This window comes from Lineus longissimus, chromosome 17, assembly GCF_910592395.1.
Source record: "Lineus longissimus chromosome 17, tnLinLong1.2, whole genome shotgun sequence".
In the NCBI taxonomy this organism is placed as follows: domain Eukaryota; kingdom Metazoa; phylum Nemertea; class Pilidiophora; order Heteronemertea; family Lineidae; genus Lineus; species Lineus longissimus.
This window is the reverse complement of record NC_088324.1, coordinates 6,063,777-6,081,854: the sequence shown is the minus strand read 5'-3', so window position 1 is coordinate 6,081,854 and position 18,078 is coordinate 6,063,777. Positions and strand designations below refer to the sequence as shown.

The following is an 18,078-nucleotide window of genomic DNA, read 5'->3' as shown; positions in this document are numbered from 1 at the left end:
TCCTTGATTGAAACTACTACACTGGAGTGTGAAAGCTGATCGACTTTTGCAGCCGACAGCTTGCGTTGGCTCATTCAATGTTCGGAGCATTTTTGAACCACCAGAAATATATCATGGTCTATTTCACTGGAAAAGGACCTGAAATGTTAATATGACATTGATCGAATTGATCTCATGTTAGGCATGTAAAATGTCGGTGAATTTCGCCCGTTTAGTCATTGCCACTCACACAATTAATAACATACAGAATGCCATAACGCATGAGTCAGCTTTAGTGCGGAACTGGCCAATTTCCGCAAAGATATCACGGATAAATAAAGAACGGTGACACTCCGTGTTCATGATAATTATATTTTATTGCTTATGCCACCATTTTGTATAACGAAGTCTACATATAAACATCGAGGAATCATAGCAACGAGCATAGCAACGAGCATAGCAACGGGCGTGTCCGACGTCTTCAATGCGGCATCAGTCATTTAGACCGGAACTGAAAAATAAATTGAAAACAATCGGTGTCTCTAGGCTTCATCTCCAATTTAACTTTACTTGCCTTAAGCACAAGACTTGCAGCAATGCTCCTTACTCTGACCCTATCCGCAGTACCTCGCCTTGTGGTTTATCTTATCTTAGGCACACGACTTGCAGCAATGCTCCTTACTCTGACTCTACCCGCAGTACCTCGCCTTGTGGTTTATCTTATCTTAGGCACACGACTTGCAGCAATGCTCCTTACTCTGACCCTATCCGCAGTACCTCGCCTTGTGGTTTATCTTATCTTAGGCACACGACTTGCAGCAATGCTCCTTACTCTGACTCTGCCCGCAGTACCTCGCCTTGTGGTTTATCTTATCTTAAGCACTCGACTTGCAGCAATGCTCCTTAATCTGACTCTGCAAGAGGTACCTCGCCTTGTGGTTTATCTTACCTTTAGCACACGACTTGCAGCTATGCTCCTTAATCTGACTCTGCCCGCAGTACCTCGCCTTGTGGTTTATCTTACCTTTAGCACACGACTTGCAGCAATGCTCCTTAATCTGACTCTATCTGCAGTACCTCGCCTTGTGGTTTATCTTATCGTAAACACTCGACTTGCGGCAGTGCTCCTTAATCTGACTCTACCCAGAAAACCTCGCCTTGTGGTTTATCTTATCTTAAACACACGACTTGCAGCAGTGCTCCTTACTCTGACTCCACCCGCAGGACGTCGCCTTGTGGTTTATCGTATCTTAAACACACGACTTGCAGCAGTGCTCCTTACTCTGACTCTATCCGCAGTACGTCGCCTTGTGGTTTATCTTATCTTAAACACACGACTTGCAGCAGTGCTCCTTAATCTGACTCTGCCCGCAGTACGTTGCCTTGTGGTTTATCTTATCTTAAGCACTCGACTTGCGGCAATGCTCCTTAATCTGACTCTACCCGCAGTACCTCGCCTTGTGGTTTATCTTATCTCAAGCACTCGACTTGTGGCAATGCTCCTTAATCTGACTCAACCCGCAGTACCTCGCCTTCTGGTTTATCTTACTTTTAGCACACGACTTGCAGCAGTGCTCCTCAATCTGACTCTGCCCGCTGTACCTCGCCTTGTAGTTTATCTTTCCTTTAGCACACGACTTGCAGCAATGCTCCTTACTCTGACTCTACCCGCAGTACCTCGCCTTGTGGTTTATCTTATCTCAAGCACTCGACTTGTGGCAATGCTCCTTAATCTGACTCAACCCGCAGTACCTCGCCTTCTGGTTTATCTTACTTTTAGCACACGACTTGCAGCAGTGCTCCTCAATCTGACTCTGCCCGCTGTACCTCGCCTTGTAGTTTATCTTTCCTTTAGCACACGACTTGCAGCAATGTTCCTTAATCTGACTCTGCCCGCAGTGCCTCGTCTTCTGGTTTATCTTACTTTTAGCACACGACTTGCAGCAATGCTCCTTAATCTGACTCTACCTGCAGTACCTCGCCTTGTGGTTTATCTTATCTTAGGCACACGACTTGCAGCAGTGCTCCTTAATCTGACTCAACCCGCAGTACCTTGCCTTGTGGTTTATCTTATCTTAGGCACACGACTTGCAGCAGTGCTCCTTAATCTGACTCTACCCGCAGTACCTCTTTTTGTGGTTTATCTTACCTTTAGCGCACATCTTGCAGCAGTGCTTCCTAACTTCACTAGAAGTCTTGCAGGCCCAAGGTATCTGTGCGCATTGGTCGTTATCACTGTTCCACCTGAGCAGCGAGTCCCCATACATGCAAGTATCTGGAGAGAAAATATGACGTCAAAATCTGAAATAAGACTCTTCAAGATAAAGGAGTTTATTATATTTCATGAATTATAAGAATCGGAATTGGTCTTTCTGTCAGATGAATGACGTCGGAATTGCGTTAACCTATCCGTCCGTCGACCGTTTGGTTTAGTTCGGAAATTTCCGATGATTGCCGAAGTCATTGACCAATGAGAGGGTTTGTTTTCATTTAAATCAAGCACATGCTCCAGAAACCACGTGTTTGGGAATCAAGTTATAATTGAATTACGTTTTTTGAAGCGAAAACACGCAGCAGGTTGCCCCCCCCCACCCCGCTTCAACGACCCCAAAAACTTGTGCCTAGATCGAGACCCCGGATTGTGAGACAGTTAAAGAGTTGCCCTTAATGCAGTAATAAAGAGATAATAAATCTGTAATTGACAGTGATTGCACACCCCTACGGAGAAGAGGCACGACCCAACTAGATGTCAATTGACATCATTTCGTATCAACTGGCCGGTAAGTTCACTACTTACCCGAGTCCATCGCTGGAGCTGCCGGGTCATGGACACAGTCCCCTTGGACACACCACTGAAAGAAAAACACCGCTCATTGGTCGGATTCGTACTAAAGTCAAAACTGATTGGACATTATGACGACTTTATGACGACATTAACCCTTATAGTGTTGAAATTCTTACCCTCTTGGTGTTGCGCTCCACCCTGGGTCGAGAGAGGGTTTTATTTAATTTTTTTTATTTTGGTGACGCATAGAAAATTGCTGCGTGATAAGGTTTGTTCGTGCAGACGATGATTTGAAGCGAGGCAAGATAGGTCCTTGAACTGTTTTAATTGGCTCAAAATAGAAATGAATATTCACTTCAGTGATATTAAACTGGGTTACATTACAGCCGATTCGAAGATCTTTAGTAAATCGCCATATGTACGGCATTTTGTTCGAGCATTCTCGCAGCATACTTTTGTGTACATTATACTTGCAATACACGTGAAATGGAAGCCAATACTGGCAGAAATAATATGCTCGAATATTATCGCTGCTTTGGACGGAGAATGGGATATTTTCTGTGGACAATAGATATTATCATACTATTTACCTTCTTGTTACCACAGCTTGTTCCACGAAGGGCATGGCCTGCATTTTTCCAGCCCACCCTCGGTCCTACCTTCAAACAGAGCAGCTCCTTGCAGAAATCTTTCTCTCCGTTCATCCCCTGTGTGGGAAAAACCACATTGTTGGCATCAAATACAGCACAAAAGCGAGGTCATGTGAAATTGGTGCCACAAAAGGCCATGTTTAGCCTATTCTTCAACCGACTCCTACATTTTAGCCTCTCCGTAGACAGCCTCCCTCTAACAGTGGTGCTGATTTCGTTCCTTAGAACGCCTCTAGAACTGGCAAGTTGCCACCATCTTGAGATATAGATCAGGAAAGAATCTGTCTGATTGCTGCGTGGCCTAATACCGTTAGGCCCCCCAAGATGGCGGCAATTGATCAATTCCAGTGTCTAAAATTTTTTTTTAATTTTGGCACCGGGGCGAGTTTGTCTTCCAACGAGAGGACTTGCTGCCATTTTCTGCCTCTTAAACCGGTAGAGACCAATCGGAAGAGGGCCAAATGTACGCTAGTATCTCGAGGAAACCCTTACCAATGACGAGGCTAGGAGATTTACTGATCCCTATTCCTCTGAATCCCTTTTCCGTTTTGTCGAGGCCCCTGTGATATCAACTAAGAAAAATAATAGTGCAGACTGGATAAAACTTTCTTATCAGTGCTCACATCGTGACTGTTGAATGTAAACTATGTTTGAAAAAAGGTACGATAGATTTTGACCAATTTACGCACCCTGAGGTATTTGTATCCAGCTCCGAATGCTATCACGCACTGGTCGTCGACATCCAACTTCTGGCCTGGTGCCTCCAACTCTAAGACGTCAGAGCCGTGAGCAGCCGAGTCCAGCAGACAGTTTGTTTTAGAGCTAAATACAAACAGATGAATAATGTGGAGTTAAAAGGGGATTGTCGCTATTTTACACTTTGGTCAGCTACCCCTCAGAAACCATCGCAGATTTTCGAGATCTAGAAAACCGCACGTTGTATAACACAAGCGTTCTTGTCGCTTTTCTAGAAGACGTTCAACAAAACCTGAGGTGAAAGCCGTTGCCAAGAATGACACGATACATCACAGACTGTTGAAAGAATTCCGTCCGCGTCCGCGTTTTGCACAAGAGAGGTTTAAAATATGATGCGAAAACAGGAACGAGAACAAGGCGACTTTTTTCTCTGATCGATGTCATAGAGTCAAGTTGATCGTGTTGTATTATTGTTTTTGGGCATACCATACTAAACGTTAAAACCACTCTGTTTATTGCAATTCTGACAAAGGTAACGCGACATCCATCGTCGAAATGCCACCTCTTTCTCGTTTGAGTGCTCAAAAGTTTATTTCCGTGCCGTGTGCATGATACTGCAGTTTGGTACAGCAGATGTGGGAGATTAACAATAGAAAGCGCCAACATTGTGTCGAGTCTGTTTCGGTCACATACCTCCCGAGGCTGTTGATGGCGTTCTTGAAGTAATTGATAGAGCAGGAGGAGAAACGGTACGAATTCTTGTAAAGAGTGTCGTCCGCGCTTAACCTGCCGATTTCAGGCGACATGATGTAACGGTCTCCCGCACTACAGGTGTTCCCAACAGAATCGTGTCCTGCACCGATACTGACAAACAAAAAGGAAATGCGTGTAGACTTTTAATAAATGCATAGTTTTCGTGACTATACCTCGTATCAATCGCTAATTTCGTCATAGGGACGTCTATACTTGGCGACTTAAAACGAACGTTTTTTTTTCGGTAATTTTCACTTCTTTGGTGAGTACCATGACACACTATAATGTTGAGTTTACGTCACAAGATGGAAACCAATGATGAGAGAATAATGTTTGAATATTATGTATTACTTGTGGCCGAGTTCGTCAATGTGGAACCACTGAGATAAATAGTTCGTTAAACCGAAGACTACTTACTTGTGACCGAGTTCATGTGCAGCCACTCCGATGACCCTCGTAAGATCCAAGTTCTCCCTGGCGACTGATGTAGCCCTTGATGTGCAGATACATCCCGTAAACGCCATACCTATAGAAAACATGTAAGTGCAAATAAATTCCAAGTTCACAAAACCTAGAAAACATATAAGTACAAAAATAAATTCCAAGTCTGCCAAACCTAGAAGACCTAGAAACTTTCAAGTACGAAATAATTCAAAGTTCGCCAAACTTAGAAAACCTAGATAAGTTTCTTACCTACATTTCTGTAGTACATTTTGTACCTTAAAAATAAAACGCATTTTTATTGTGACAATGTTAGCTCTATCCAGGGCGAACACAATTCTCTGATAACGTTATATATACCGTTATTATCATAAGTTACTATATATATGGCAATACTGATATCGTCTTAATGACATCAGTAATCTCGTTATGATAATTGGTCAAAGTTGCCATCATGGTCGTTGAACGATTCCAAATTCCAACATCGCCCAAGGTATAATAAGAATACTGCTCGAGTGTGTGATCCGGGTCGCCAGATTGCACGAGTTTTCTCCGGCCTAAGAAAGCTCGAGACCGAATGTTTAAGATGCTATCAACCAGTGCCATTTCAACCATATTGGTCGCTACCACGTTTATTTTGCTGTAGAATTTGATCGTCAGAGTAACTGTGACCAATTTTTGAAGGGGTTGTGAGGTGATCTCGGTCTTGACGGCACCGTTGCTAACTGTTGCGTACCGTTGCTAAGCATGGTGGCGTCATCACCGGGTTCGGCGCTTGTGACGTATATAAATGTAGTCGACGTCATGATTTTGGAGAAGTTTGTTCTTACTTTTTGTGGCAAATCATGATGTTTTGCATAGCATGTCTGACAGATATATGATAAATATCATGAAATTACGCGGTGGTGTCACAACGTATATATCAGAATAACGTTATCAGAATAACGTTATCAGATATTTTTCTAAATTGTGATAGTGTTGGAACGCCGCCAAAAGCTGGATGAATTGATCAATAGGTCAAAAGGTCCGTTTAGGATTTGTATTTTTCATATTCGGCGGGCAAAAAATTCGAGATCTATAAAGATGGCCTCGGGAAACCTGCCCACACGACCAGCTCTAAGGAGACAAATATGACGAAACCTCTATTTCCAGGCGTCAATGCGCTCGCCACTTCCGGTGGTTCTCTCATTAACCCCTGGACTCATGCAAAAGTAAATGCTCTATGATTAGTTACTGACAATTAACATAAATATCGACGACGTCACTCGCTATCACATTTTTTCATCAGCATATGAACTTATACAATTTTAAGTTTGCCTCTGGTAATCATATGAACAGTAATCCAAACCTCATATGGGTTGAATTCTAGCTCTTGACCTTTAGTTATAATTAGTGTTAATTTCCCCAATGCGGCAAAAATAAAACAATAAATTGCACGAGAATATTTCATACGAGACTAACAAGAATATCAAGGACAAATATTTACCATTTGCTGCATGATTATTCTGAATTAACTGCAACAAAAACTTGTCATCCGTATTAAATGACAGCCGCTTGGATTTGTTTTTATAATGGTTCTATTTTTGCAGGTGGCAAAATATCATATCACAATTCGCGACAAAGAATCTATTTCATGTATCTTGATATATTTCTACCATAAGATGTGTTCTCAATTTAAAACTTATTTCATCAAAATTTTGTTGTCATGTAGAAACAGTAGTGACACGTAACGGCCAACTAGACGGGTCAGAGGTCAGACATGCTAGGTCACCAGCAGATTCTGGTGGTGACGCGGCATGGTGTTTATGGGTGTTACCAGGGGTTACGGTGCAGTCATTTTGAATTGCTAATCAAGTAGACCCAGGTAGGAGAGAACGAGAATATAATATCCAAAGGTCTCCGAAGTGACGTCACGCACCACTCCATTTGTCACGGGATCGAAAGTTGATTAGGCCTCTGAACTGAAAGACTTACGCAGTCATGAGCATGGCATGGTCATGGTCGGGAAGAGAGGACATTGCCGAGTTGTGCCAGTCGTTGAAAGTTTTTAGTACTGAGTTAGCATCCACAACTCCATCGCTGTCGAATGAGTGCGTCCAGTTGTCGGGAAACTGAAGATCAAGAAACATCTCATAAACGCCATGCATGGATAGGTTTTGTCACTGACTATGGTCCATTCTATGAAAAGCTGGCACTGCTCGCAAAAAAGGCCTTATCGCCGGGAGATTTCATGCCCATGTAAAAATCGGCGTTGTGTGTTGTTATCGACACGGTATTATAGATCCACGATATCAAAGAATCGGCATGGAAGAGACAAGACCACTAATGAATATTCATAGGTTGGAGGGTCGAGGCCTATCAATTAGACGAGTGCATGTTTTTAACTCTCAAGTACATATTTGGAGAGGTATTGAAAAAATATTTGTTGTGGCAAGTCTACAGATATAAAGAAATTGTTTGATAAAAAATTAATTTCGAATTTTGCTAATTGGGTAATAGGGGGCGTGTTTTGAGTTTTTTCTGCCAGTTGGCTGAAAAGAGTGGAAATATCAAAGTCTGTCTAAATTTGTCGATTATCAAAAAATGTCCGTGGTCAATCACCAGTTTATTTTTCACCATTTACTTGCCCGACTGTCCGGAATAACATAATCTAAATTTCAGATTCACAACCGAACGCAGTATTTGATGCGTCGCGGTCAAACATTGACAATTTAACTGCTAAAAGGCTTAACAAATCAATTGTGGTCTTGTCTCGGAACCAAATTGTCAGTACTTCTCCTCGAATATATGAGCCTAGTTCTAGCAATGCTTTGGGTGGTTCCGACTAAGTAGGTAGTCTTATCAACTTTATACTCGTTGTAAAACTGCTGCAATTTTCGGAAATATGTCGCGGGACGGGTGAATCTCATGTGGGCCGTGTCTGAACACTAGGCCCTAGGGGGGCTCAGAACCATCCATATAGGACTGATAGTTCTTAACCTGAGATTCAGAAATTCAGAGTTTCAGATCAGAAATTAATCTACTGAACTTCGGAATAATGACTACTCGATTGCTGATTATTTACTTACTGCACTGATTTGCAAAGCAACCAGTCGAACGTAGATGGAGAAGGAAGAATCTTCAATGTTTGCGTAGCGGAGGTCCATCTGCGAACACAAATCAACAACGATATTTTTACTAGCAGGAACATGCTCAACAGAACACTCGATGAATTCTGAATGGTGAAAAAGGGAGATATCGTAGGTTCATTTCACCCCTCAAAGAATTCATATCGGATGGAAAATAAACAATAAAAATGTCATACCAGAGGCGACGGTGTAGCGGACAGGACACGTCTTCAAAAAATTACCTGCCACGTAGAACTCGTGGCCCGGACTACTTTGTCAACACGTAACACGGTTGCAGGTCAAAAATAAGCCCGCACCAGACAAATTGTTTTATTTTTTCAAAAGACTTCGATATGTAAGAACAAGAATTCAAAAACATAATAATGTGGACGCAATACAAGGATGTTTATGACGTGGCAATGTACGTATAGTTACCTTGGGAACATGAAATCCACAGGGGCTGGGTGCACTGATGAAAGCTTCATGGAGCTGAAGCCCATGAATAATGCACTCTGAAGTGAGTGATTTCATGTTCCCAAGGTAAGTATACGTACATTGCCACGTCATTTAAATACTATTTCCCTCCGTATACTTATTTCCTTTACTGTCCAGCTGTTTCAACCTCTCCGGTTTCACGTGTCTTCTTAAGGCACACAGGTTAAACTTTTAACCATCTAGACCCACTTTTTGCCAACTGCTTGGCTCAGACCGCCCTTCAGCAGTCCATAATGCCTGGATGGACTGACCAAGATCTACTCTAGGTCAATCAAGGGCAGAAATTGACTCCTTGCGGTCCCGCTATCAGGATACCTCTGTATATCCAACCGTATTTCTTTGTCGCCACACGCATCTGATGAGTCTCTCTTGACGAAACCGCATTTCCTGCACCTTCATGACCTATCAGGCACACGTGGTTGCTTCATATCATCAGTGCACGGTGCCCAGTAGCCAAAATCCTTCATTTTGGTCCTCTCTTGTTGCCATGAGCAACAGAGCATGCAGGCTCAGGCTACGATGTCACTGATGACGTAACAAGGATGCCATGACGTCATCATGATGTCATGACGTCTGGTCAACATAACAGCTGCCAGACAGTCCCTGAATGATCTCTTCATTCAGTTGCGGTCATGCAGGCGTAGTGGACACCAAATTGCCACGTCAACATCATTTGCAATACAAGGATGTTAATCTTATTTACGACCTGATCAAAAATCCAGTGGCTTTATCATTGACTGAGAGGAAATGCGTGTCGACTTACTCCATTTATGACGTAGCTGAAGTGCTCTCTAATTTCGGTTATATTCTGGTTGTGGCTAAAATAGAAAAACTCGAATCACGTGAGATTACACACGCACTTTTAGCTAAACGAATAAATCTTTAAAAATGCACAAATTTTGTAGAGACCGTCTTGCTTCTTCCTTCATCCTATTAGACGTCCTGACATAACCAGTGGTTTTCAATATACTCCGCCAGTCGATAATAGTGTAATGACGATGGAGTAAAAAACCCTGATCTCATGATGCCTAATATTATCTAGAGAATTTGTTTCGCGTGAAAGAAGCACCTAAGGCTGACGTTACATAGGCCTCATTCGTTCACTTCCCACATGTCACGTTCCCCTTAATGCGTTCGTTCCTCACTGAATGCATGCCACAAGGCCGTGCATTCACCGAGGAACGTTAAGTAAAGCTGGAACGTGACATGTTATGTGAAATCGTGACTCGTTATGTGCATCAGTGCACGTGACTCGTTATGTGAAATCGCTTCAATCTCATTCAGTGTAATGCCTAGCTTTCCACCTGACTGTTGTCTACTCACTTATTATAGCACTTGTAGTCGCAGAAGAACATCAATTCAACGCCGTATGCTGTCTTACAGCCATCTCTTTTCGACACGATGATCGGTGGCTCAGCTCTCTTGCTCATTGTCGTCCAGTTGCCATGGATAGGGAGAGCATCTGAGGAGGGGAAACGATTGATTAACGGATTAGGAGTTAGGTGACACGAATTCGGAGAGGGACCTGTCCTTCACGAATGCTGGTGAATTGGCCTTCTACAGCTTCACCATTTTGGCATCAGGAGCAGGGGTTTGTGAAATAAATGTAAAATTGTGTGTCGTCGCGTACAGTAGTATAATGTTCAGTGCAATCAATTAAAACTTCGGGTTGCTACGCCAGCAGTATGCACCCCCATCGTGGGTTGTAAGTGTATTAGAGTGGTCAACGAAATGAAAAGAAATTCTGTGTTTTCCGCAAAAATAGCAATCATGAAAAATCCGATATTTCCAGGAATCGCAATTGGTAAAAAGGCGCGAATATGTGGCGCTTTCTATGCAGTAAGTAACAACTTACCATTTCCAAAGTCAATCTTTTCATTCCTCTTTCTGACCATGAAGTGTGGTACACCCCCATCAACATTACGTTTCCTGTCCGTGGTGATCTCCTGGCTGGGCTCGAAGTGGATGGTGTAGTCGCCATCATGAAGCAGACCCCTCTATTGGCAGAAGGAAACATTAAAATGGTAATTCATGGTGTCCACGAAAGGTCTAGACCATGCATATGTAGACGTAAACAACTAGTGTGCAGTCTTAGTCTAAGGACCGAATTACAAATACTACAACTAGAAATAACCGAAAGCCGTTATTTTGCCTCCTGCTATAAAGCCATTATCAATAATCAAACAATGGGGCTACGACTAAGTTGGGACTAAGTTTCCTTTCACATCCACAACCGAACCAGAATCTTCTGTCGCCATCCGTAGCGACCGCTGTGCCACTGTATAGAATCCGCCCGAGGCGACTCCAATTGCAATGGCTGGCCATTTCGCCATCAAGGCAAGACATCTATACTTACCACACTCCTTCTGTAAACGCCACTTTCAGTGAGATCACTTGAGATGAGAAAGGCCGCTCCGTTTTCTGCGTCGTGGTACGCTGTACCCTAAAATCATAGACATAAGTGTATAAAAGCGGAGTCTTTCAAATAAAGAATCAGAACACGGCAAATTTTCTTTGATCCAACAGCTCTCTCGGGCAATTAACTGGAGGCAAAAACTCAATACTTCAAATAATAAGTCTCAGCTGGAGGCCCTATAAAGGCCCATTTTAATTCAGCTACAAACTGAGCTGAGTGGCAAAACAACACACTCTGCACATGCGATATACATGTACATAATGAGTTACCGGGAAGCAAATACATACAATATAAATTGTTGCCCTACACTGTATACAGTTGTATCTTAACGAATGAGATGAATCAAAAAGTACACATGATAAATGCATGTAAGGGTTTAAGCCAAATTGTGTGTTCAACAATATTTGAAAAGGCGATACCTCACACCATGCGCTCAAACATGTGATTTCTAAACATTTAATCGTTTTGCCACAAAGGTCGAGACATTGCTTTTTTTCATACATTTTTCGTTTTTTAAACCGTGAGAATGCGATACTAAACCTGCTATAAAACTCGTTGTGTGGTAGGTCAAAATTGATAAGATATGAATATTCCATTAGATGAGAAAAAATGGAACCATACGATACCCCTGGATGTCCATTTGAACCGACAACATACTTAACTGCTAACCACAAAGATGTGTGATGATGTGGAGTAGAAAAACGCATTTCAAAAATTATTCTCAAATAATTGCCATCACTTTTTCTCAAAACTGTCGAAATGAAAAAGTCGAAACATATCGGTTTTCACATCAATGTCGTCTATGACACTAAACTGCTTTATAGAAATCGAAGAATTCGAAGCTGGTGTTTGCTTTAAAACGGTGTGTTTGTAATGGCCATGTTCAGCTGATCGAAAAATTGTTCCAGTTCTAGTTGTGCGGATTGGATTCATGAGTCAATGAGTGACCCGAGAGAGCTTTGTCCCAACGCGCGTCTTTTGGGGCCTAGGTGGGTGGCCATTAGTTCTCTAGTTGCCTGCTGGACTCTTTATTTTAAAGCCTCTGATAAAAGGCAGTGTCAATCAACGCGGCAAAGCGGGAAACCATGCGCCTATAAGTTGCCGGATTATGTTACCAAAATATGCGGGGCATCGAGACGCAAATATTCAATTAATGCCTGGTATCATAAAGTTACGACTCCATCCGAATAGGTAGATGTGTGTTTGATAAGCAAGAAACACAAAAGATTTTAAAAGATGCCACTCAATTTGGCTAATTACTAATATAAATGCATTGCTGACCAAATTCAACTTCCTACTTCCCTTTTTTGGAACATTGCATTGGAAGTTGATACGTGTAGTTGCATTCACTCACTTTGGCTTTCACGTAAGAGAGGGTTTTTTTTCAATTTTCCAAAGGTAACTTGATAAAAAACACGAAAATTCGAAATTTGAGCGTTTAAGACGACTAGTTAGTAATCAATTAATTAAACGTGATCTGAAGTTATTCTGCGTTGATCACGAGTGTTAATTGGTTTATCGGACAACGGAGCTCGGCGTGATTAGACTGTTTATGTTGAAAATACCGATGTTATTGTATCAGCAATTTTCCTAATTAAATGCTATTGAAAATGTTTTTTTTGCTTTTATGATACGCAAAATTCCTTCGGTATTCAAGACGTCTTCACTAGAAGTCGGTAATCCATCATGGCTAGGAGAAATTCACACCCCTGGCGACACCTAACGTCGAGCGGTAGTATGAATATGCCCACCCATTCGGCCTCGTTCACTATTCTCTCTCCTGTCGAGGATAGGTGTTGCACGTGAGGTGCACTACACTTCGGCTAGACTGCTTGTGCTCCCTGTCGGGTTAGAAGGCTCAACCCCCGCACGGTTAAGTTTTGCCCTCCCTCCCCCCCTTTTTTGGCTTCACCATTTTCTCGCTGAACAACTTTCAAGCAAAGTTGTTCGTCTCTCCCAGTACTCCCAAGCGAGACGATGGGTGTCGCCGAGGATGTGTGCAATTTTAAAGTGGGCATTGTCCGCAAATTTGGCTAACACGACCCGGCACCTTCGCCGTGGTTTGCATTAAATGGTCCAGGAACCATGTGCTCACCTCGGGTAATGTAATGCATGTCATTTGCAGTGAAAATGGGGAGAACAGTTTCTGGCTACTTTCACCAGTTTTGATTCCATTGAATAATATTATTCTTCTCGGCTTAATAGCACAAAAGAAAATTACCGGTACCATAAAGTATAGCATTTTGGTTTGACTGAATTTCAGGGTTATTAAAGACTGTACATGTCACATGGAAATTGGTTGACATCTGTTCAACAGTTTAGGACTAATAGGACTTTGTTGGATTTTCAAGATGGCGGCCTGGCGGCCATATTTGTGTTTGGAATTGAATGAAAATTAGGAATATTGATAAGAGTACACAGATACATAATAACATGAAGTTTGGTGGCCAATCCGATCATTATTTAATAGGACTTTGTTTAATTTAGAGGATGACCGCCTGGCGGCCATATAGGTAGATGGATTTGACTGAAAATCAGGGATGTTGTAGAGAGTACATGCATATACAATTACATGAAATTTTGTTGCAATCCGACTTTGTTAATCTTCAAGATGGCCGCCTGGCGGCCATATTTGAAGTCCGAGCAGGACAAAATTTTGGGGTAGAATAGAGGTTCCCTTAATATTATGTCCTCACAAGTTTAGAACCTTTTAGCTCAAATATAAACGAAACGTGCCACCTATCGGTGATTTAGTGAACTTTGATCTCTGTGAACTGGAAAAGTAGGTCAAATCAAAAACCCGGGTGATATGGCATAAATGTTTCGTCATAGCTTCAAAAATGGAAAAAAATCAATTTCCAAGATGGCCGCCTGGAGGTCATAAAGTAGGTTATATCGCGAAAAAGAAAAATGTGTCTGGGCATGTTGCCCAAAGCTACCATTACACCAAGTTTTAGCCATCTAGCCCTAGCGGTGACGAAACGTGCTCCACTAACGGATGCCACGGTATCGTATAAGCTCCCCAGAGGTGAGCTCAAAATGAAGGTCGAATCGTAATCTTAGGTCATTGATTTCAATAGCAACGAAATTTTCAAGCGGAGGTCGACATTCTCAGGCAAAGAAAACAGGCTCTACTTGGTCCCTCCGTACAGCGGCACATCGCCATAATTGCATGCGAAAAGTTTAGATAGTCAAAAACTGATTGCAGCTGCGAGATATCATTATACCGCAGTTGCAGCACAAAGAGGCCACACCAATGGAACGTTATGTTGTCTACTTACCAGTGAACGGGATCTCGGCTCCTTCCTTGGCTTTCCATCTTCACCAGTTATGAACACGGGGACGTTTTTGTTGAAATTGTCTCTGCGACGTAGGGTCAAGCTTCTCTCCTTTCCAGGGTGGTCAATCTTCAAGGTCACGATCGGAGGATCAGCTTCCCCGCTTTGGTCGAGATCTCTGATGAATACACGCTCACTATCTTAAAGGGACAGAACAACCAGAAGTTCAAATGATGAATGAAACGGCCAAGGTCCATTGTGCTCACCGTATGGATATTTGGTATAAAATTGCTACATGTATAGCACACAGGTCAAACCAAAATCGGTTATTTGGAGTACCTACCATAAAATATCATCGAAAACAAGTCACTAATAAGCGAGATATTGCACTTTTTACCTTTTTTTAGTCTTGGCCTCCTGGTAGCCAAGTCGAGAATCAGATCGGATCAAATTTCGGTGTCCGAGGTTGCATAACGTAGAGGGACATGTGTACCATATTTCAAGTTCATAGCTTTTGTAGTTAAGAAATGTGCCATAGTGACACTCAAATGGCCAATTTACGCCATTTGACCTATGTGACCATGAAAATTAGGTCCAATCAAAAACCCGGATGATATGTGATGTAACCTTACTTGGAGAACATACCATAATTCTTTTATCGAAAACGAGTCACTCACGAGAGAGATATCACACTATTTAGGTTTCCACTGATGGCCCACTAGTGGCCAAATGAAGAATCAGATCGGACCGAAATTCATTGTCAAGAGGTCACCTGGGGGAGGGGGGGGGGGGGGGTCCTGTGTACAAAGTTTCAAGTTCAAAGACTTAGCGGTTTAAAAACATGCCACTGTTTTTGAAACAGGATACGGACGACGGACACTGCGGTGTTTTATCGACTCCCATACGGTGAGCCAAAAACCGAGAAAGCTGTGACGAACTTGGAGTCATTTGTAATAATGCTCGACACTGACGCCCGTTTCGCTGTGATTGAACATGTGCTTCAAATCGCAGTCAAATACGCGAACTTTATCAAACCAGGCTATGATTAACACCTTCATCAATTGGCTTGTCTATATATCTGCTGGCGACGACCGCCAACAGGGCGCACACGCAGATAATCACGGACTTCATGGTGTCTTCAGTGTGTCAGTCGGTCTCGTGAGTGAGGATGAGGCCGAGTCTCATTCCTTTTTAAGGCCTGGACAGTCATTGTTTTGCTAGTGTTTTTCTATCACACTCTTGTTTCCGGGGATTGGCAATTACAAGATCAATATTACCATCGACTAATCAGAATAAAGGCCTGACGCCACTAGACTCATTGGGCAGCCCATTGCGTCATCCTAGGAACGAGGCCGCCGGTCCACTGCTTCCGGAGTGTAGATACCACTGGAGTATTTTTCTCTCGCTGTGATTGCGCGACGAGACAAACGTTAATATGTTCCATCCCAGTAGTGGTTATTTGGTATAAATTATAAGTATCCACGGTAGTGCGGTCAGCATCATTTATGACACTAATAAAGGACCATTGGCATTATTTTTTATAGCCACGCCGGCATTATTTTTTATATCCACGGTAATGCGGTCGGCATCATTTATGACACCCCTAAGGACCAATGTTTTTTTTTGTTTTTTTTACATTAAGTAGTTTTCATCAACAAATTGCACAAAAAGGAAAAATTCAAAATCTGACTAAATGATGTTAACTCCGATTTGACCCGAGTTAGCTCTCCATGCATCGACCGTTTCCACGTTGAACGGTGCACTAGTAAAGGTGCTTCCTGGAGGCATGGATCTACCCTGTGACGTCTTGGTGCTGATATCGATTTTTCCGACGTCACGCTGATGGCGCTTGATTTCTTCGCAACTGCGACGATAAATGGTAATGACGTTACGTTTGAGGTAAGGTTGACATTACCCTGACAGCCTTTCTTTAACATATGATAAAACTGCAGCCTTCTACAAGTCTCCTGATACCCGACAACACTGGTTTCCTCAAAAGGAAAGGCTGGAACGACCATCTAGAAATATCATATGTACTATGACAATCTGCTCAAATTGTGTCATACTTAGCATCCCATACGTCGAAATATATAGAACGCCTCAATTGTGCAAAATAATCACGTTCAGCGTCAATCACATACTGCAAAACATGCATATTCTTATCCGGAAAGAATCAAGCTATTCAAATATTCAACATATATCATATAGAAACATATTTGTTTAGTCCTTGGGCAAGGCAATTCATGCCTTGTGCCACCGTAGTGTTCACATTTGGCGGAAACTGCACTTAAAACAGGTACCCCTTTAAGCGCAACTGGTCTTTTTGCATTCGCGCTGCAAGCAAAACTGACCTTGGGAATGCCGAACAGATTGTATTTTCAGGTAGTCAAGGCATTTCTTTGTAATATGTGCAAAAAGTCGGACTGGATTCTCTAAGAGGACACCTCCGTTGTCATGAGATACCAAATTTGATGAAAAGGGCCGAGTTTCACCTCGGGCATACTGAAAATGCGTTGAAGAAAACGATGACGCACTGTTGTTTCAAACGGCGCTCTGTTCACCAATATTGCATATTTCATATATATTTCTGTTGGAAATTAATCAAATTATTCATAGCTACGTGGTTAAGTTGAAATTAATAGTTTCTGAGCACATGAAAATGTCGTCATTACGTCTGAAGGTAGGGTAGGTGATAAAGTATGGAATTAGTGAAACCTTGGAAACACTGATAAACCTTGGAAACACTCCTTAAAATGCATAAAAACATGAAATAATGCCATTCGAACCTAACGTGGTTACGAATCAACATTTGGAGCTTATTCTTACATGATCAGATCGGAATTTTATGGTAATTTAGAAATCTGTCGCATATCCGATTCAATAGTCTATATTTTAAAACAACCCAGTTGTACCTCGCCTCCAGTGTACAGTAATGATCTCCCAAATATGGGAAGACACGCCCACCACACACCCATAATATGGACCAATAGCGCTCCGCTTATAAATACGCCACCACCACGCGGGGCCTTTTCGATCAGACGAGTTGCTTGGGAAGTTGGGGGCCTGTCATGCATTATGCATGGATAAGGTTGACGACTATGTCTAGGCCTAATTGTCTATGATTGACTGATATTTTATAACAAACGATGAATAAAAGAAGCCTAGTCATGTATGTTTATTACCGAAGTTTGCGGATGAAAATTTCCTTCGCCGTGAGCGATTTCTTACATCTTCCAGTAAGCATCGAGGGATGCAGAGATCTTTGTGACGTCACCAGTTCTAAGCGGTTTTTTTATTCACGTGTGTGTTTGTCCTATGATCTCGTGCATCTAGTACCGAGCATAATACTTTATCGTCTATGGAATACAAAACAATCATAAAAACTAATTTTTGCTTCCATTGAAGAGAAATAAAATATTTTAACGACCACAGCGCATTGCCAATTGATGACGTCATCCTCCACATTAAAAATGTTGGC

General features: G+C 42.2%; 1 protein-coding gene across 1 annotated transcript; it reads right to left on the bottom strand.

Moving 5' to 3' along the window:
• Positions 1–337: 337 nt before the first annotated feature.
• Positions 338–15,756, bottom strand: LOC135501312 (A disintegrin and metalloproteinase with thrombospondin motifs 6-like). The gene is made up of 16 exons (XM_064793363.1): positions 15,653–15,756; positions 14,604–14,800; positions 11,263–11,349; positions 10,762–10,903; positions 10,230–10,368; positions 9,670–9,724; positions 8,373–8,450; positions 7,279–7,415; positions 5,557–5,582; positions 5,281–5,389; positions 4,804–4,974; positions 4,104–4,236; positions 3,355–3,471; positions 2,777–2,831; positions 2,129–2,254; positions 338–490 (listed from the first exon to the last, which is right to left on the bottom strand). The coding sequence occupies exons 1-16, from the start codon at positions 15,729–15,731 to the stop codon at positions 480–482; spliced, it is 1,662 nt and encodes a 553-aa protein (XP_064649433.1). The 5' UTR covers positions 15,732–15,756; the 3' UTR covers positions 338–479.
• Positions 15,757–18,078: the final 2,322 nt, after the last annotated feature.

What these genes read in the sequence shown, in the direction of transcription:
- LOC135501312 (XM_064793363.1), bottom strand. Translation starts at nt 15,731, where the DNA reads ATGAAGTCCGTGATTATCTGCGTGTGCGCCCTGTTGGCGGTCGTCGCC. An exon ending in AGCCGAGATCCCGTTCACTG is followed by an intron (nt 11,350 to 14,603) that starts GTAAGTAGACAA and finishes CTATGATTTTAG; the next exon opens with GGTACAGCGTACCACGACGC. An exon ending in TCAGCTACGTCATAAATGGA is followed by an intron (nt 8,451 to 9,669) that starts GTAAGTCGACAC and finishes TTGTGTTCGCAG; the next exon opens with ATGGACCTCCGCTACGCAAA.